This window comes from Hipposideros armiger, unplaced genomic scaffold, assembly GCF_001890085.2.
Source record: "Hipposideros armiger isolate ML-2016 unplaced genomic scaffold, ASM189008v1 scaffold_42, whole genome shotgun sequence".
NCBI classification, from domain to species: Eukaryota; Metazoa; Chordata; class Mammalia; order Chiroptera; family Hipposideridae; genus Hipposideros; species Hipposideros armiger.
In genome coordinates this window covers 4,547,840-4,550,108 of record NW_017731392.1, presented here as the reverse complement: position 1 = coordinate 4,550,108, position 2,269 = coordinate 4,547,840, and the positions used below count along the sequence as shown (strand labels likewise).

General features: G+C 35.9%; 1 protein-coding gene across 2 annotated transcripts in view; it reads left to right on the top strand.

Moving 5' to 3' along the window:
- The window catches only part of BLNK (B cell linker), a 77,654-nt gene that overhangs the window by 26,609 nt on the left and 48,776 nt on the right, over positions 1 to 2,269 (top strand). For both annotated transcript variants that reach the window (XM_019639062.1, XM_019639061.1), the window contains one exon: positions 541 to 606. In XM_019639062.1, coding sequence (XP_019494607.1) covers positions 541 to 606 — 66 coding nt within the window. The remainder of the gene's footprint in view (positions 1 to 540; positions 607 to 2,269) is intronic.

The following is a 2,269-nucleotide window of genomic DNA, read 5'->3' as shown; positions in this document are numbered from 1 at the left end:
TGTCACTTATCTTTTGATTTTGTGCATATTACTTTTTGTTCTACAAAAATTTCAAGTGCCTATACAGTCACATTCACTAATTGTTTTCTCTATGGCTTCTCTGTATGTGCAACTTTTAAATGACAATTTTTCCAGATTCTACCTAGTAAAGTTAACAAAAAAAACCTTGGGCCTGGTATCAGCCTGTACTGTGTCCTTTAAGGCAGCCTCATCTTTGCAATGTGTATGCTCAAAGAACAGTGAGGCTTATGACAGGATCACAGGGCTTTGACCTCACATGTCTCCTCAGAACAGACAAACCTGGAAATCAGAATTTCTGTTCACAGCCCGAGAGTGGCCCAGACATCCAATGGATGGGGACATGGCCCAATGACCACATTCCTTATAGAATCAGTCACACTTTCCCTTTACTCAAGTAGCAGATGTCAACTTAATTAAATACAATATAATCCATGTTATTTGGGGTTTTATTGTAAGATTCCACCCCCCTTTTAAAATCAACCTAGTTATTAATGTTTTCTGTTTAATTTTTTCTTACAGGCAGCTTCAAAAGATGGTCCATGATATTAAGAACAATGAAGGTGGAATAATGAACAAAATCAAAAAGTAAGTTAGAGTCCACTGCACTATATGAGCACTTAATTATATGAATAACATCCATGTCAGCCTGTGCTAAGTGGAAGGAAACAGAGTTCTCTGTCACCCGAGTTAGGTGTGGCAACCTCTTTAGCATGTCACCTTTTCTTACTGGTGGCTAGAGTCCCTGGTGGTCAGATCTGCATTCAGGAAACATGGTGAGTCACAGGGTGGTACTCAGAGCACTTCGCTTTTCCTTCTCACTGCAGGAAGGGTGAGCTATGCCATTCAAGGAGCCTAACAAACCAAAACGTTTGTCGAAGCAGGAAAATCAGCCTCCAAAACCATTTAGCTGAGGGCCACTAGGACACGGTTGGAGACATCCAAAGGAGAGGTTACAAAAACACAGTCCCTAGCTTCCTTGGAGTGCCATACTGTTCTCCATATTTTGATTTCTGCTTTTTCAATTATTGCTGTAAATGGCGTTTTCAACTGGCACTGGAAGAGGGAAAGCTAGAATTCGAAATCTTCCTGCACACCAAAAACTCTTATTTTTTTTAAGAGAATAGAAATTGTACATATCTGCATTTGACACTCAAAATCTAAGCCAAGAGGAAAGGGGAAAGGTTATTCTGTTAGTTTCAAGTTGTTTTTTTAAAAAAAAGTGATACAGGTTCACTAGGAAAAAAAAAATCAGAGTTCAGAATTGTATAAAGTCAAAATCTTCCACTTCCTCATATCCCCACTTTGACCTACTCCCCAGAAATGAACATTGTCATGAGTGAGTTTGGCATATACATCTATATGTATGTGTTTACACACACACACATACATGCACTGATATAGATATAATACATTCCTATACACGCATATGCGTATATATCATCATGAATGACATCATACTACATAAATCATTCTACCAACTTGCTTTGTTTGGTGGTTTTACTTAATGCTGTATCATGGACATCTTTGTTGGTATGTAAAAATAAACCACATTCCTTTTTAAATAGTTGATTAATAATCTACTATAAATGCATTATTATTCATTTAACCAGCTATATATTGTTGGACATTTTTTAAAGCGGGGGTGGGGGAGTTTAAACTGGCATGTTTTTGGAAGGTAATTTGATAATATCAATCCAAATTTTGTGACCATTTCTTTCAGTTAAACTGTCACAAATAATATTTCAATAAATGCCTTTTGCAGATTTTGAGCATATGAGGAAGCTAAATTCCTGAAACAAAATTTCTGGGTAGAAAGATTTATGCCCTTGAAATTTTTTTGATATTGGCAAATTGCTTTCCAAAACTTTTATACCAACATAGTGTATAAAAGTTAACATCTCTATGCCTTCAGAACAGAATATCTTCATTCCTTTTTATCTTTGCTAAATTTAAAAGTAAGAAATAACTTTTTAGAGTGTTTTTAGAATATAAAATGTAAATAAGTCTCAATATGTATAAATGATCATCATAAAATAGTTAAAATGGTCTTGTGCTTGTGGGACAATGGCCATCTCATAGAGGAGGAGAATTTGTCTTCATGTTCTGTCCTGTGACTGGGAGAGGTGTGTGATTATCTTCGTTAGTCTTTATGATACATATAGAATCTCACTGAAATGAGAAAACCTTGTTAGTCATTGTTTAAATCACTCGCAAGTCTAGATGAATTACCCCACAGTCTCCAGTTTTA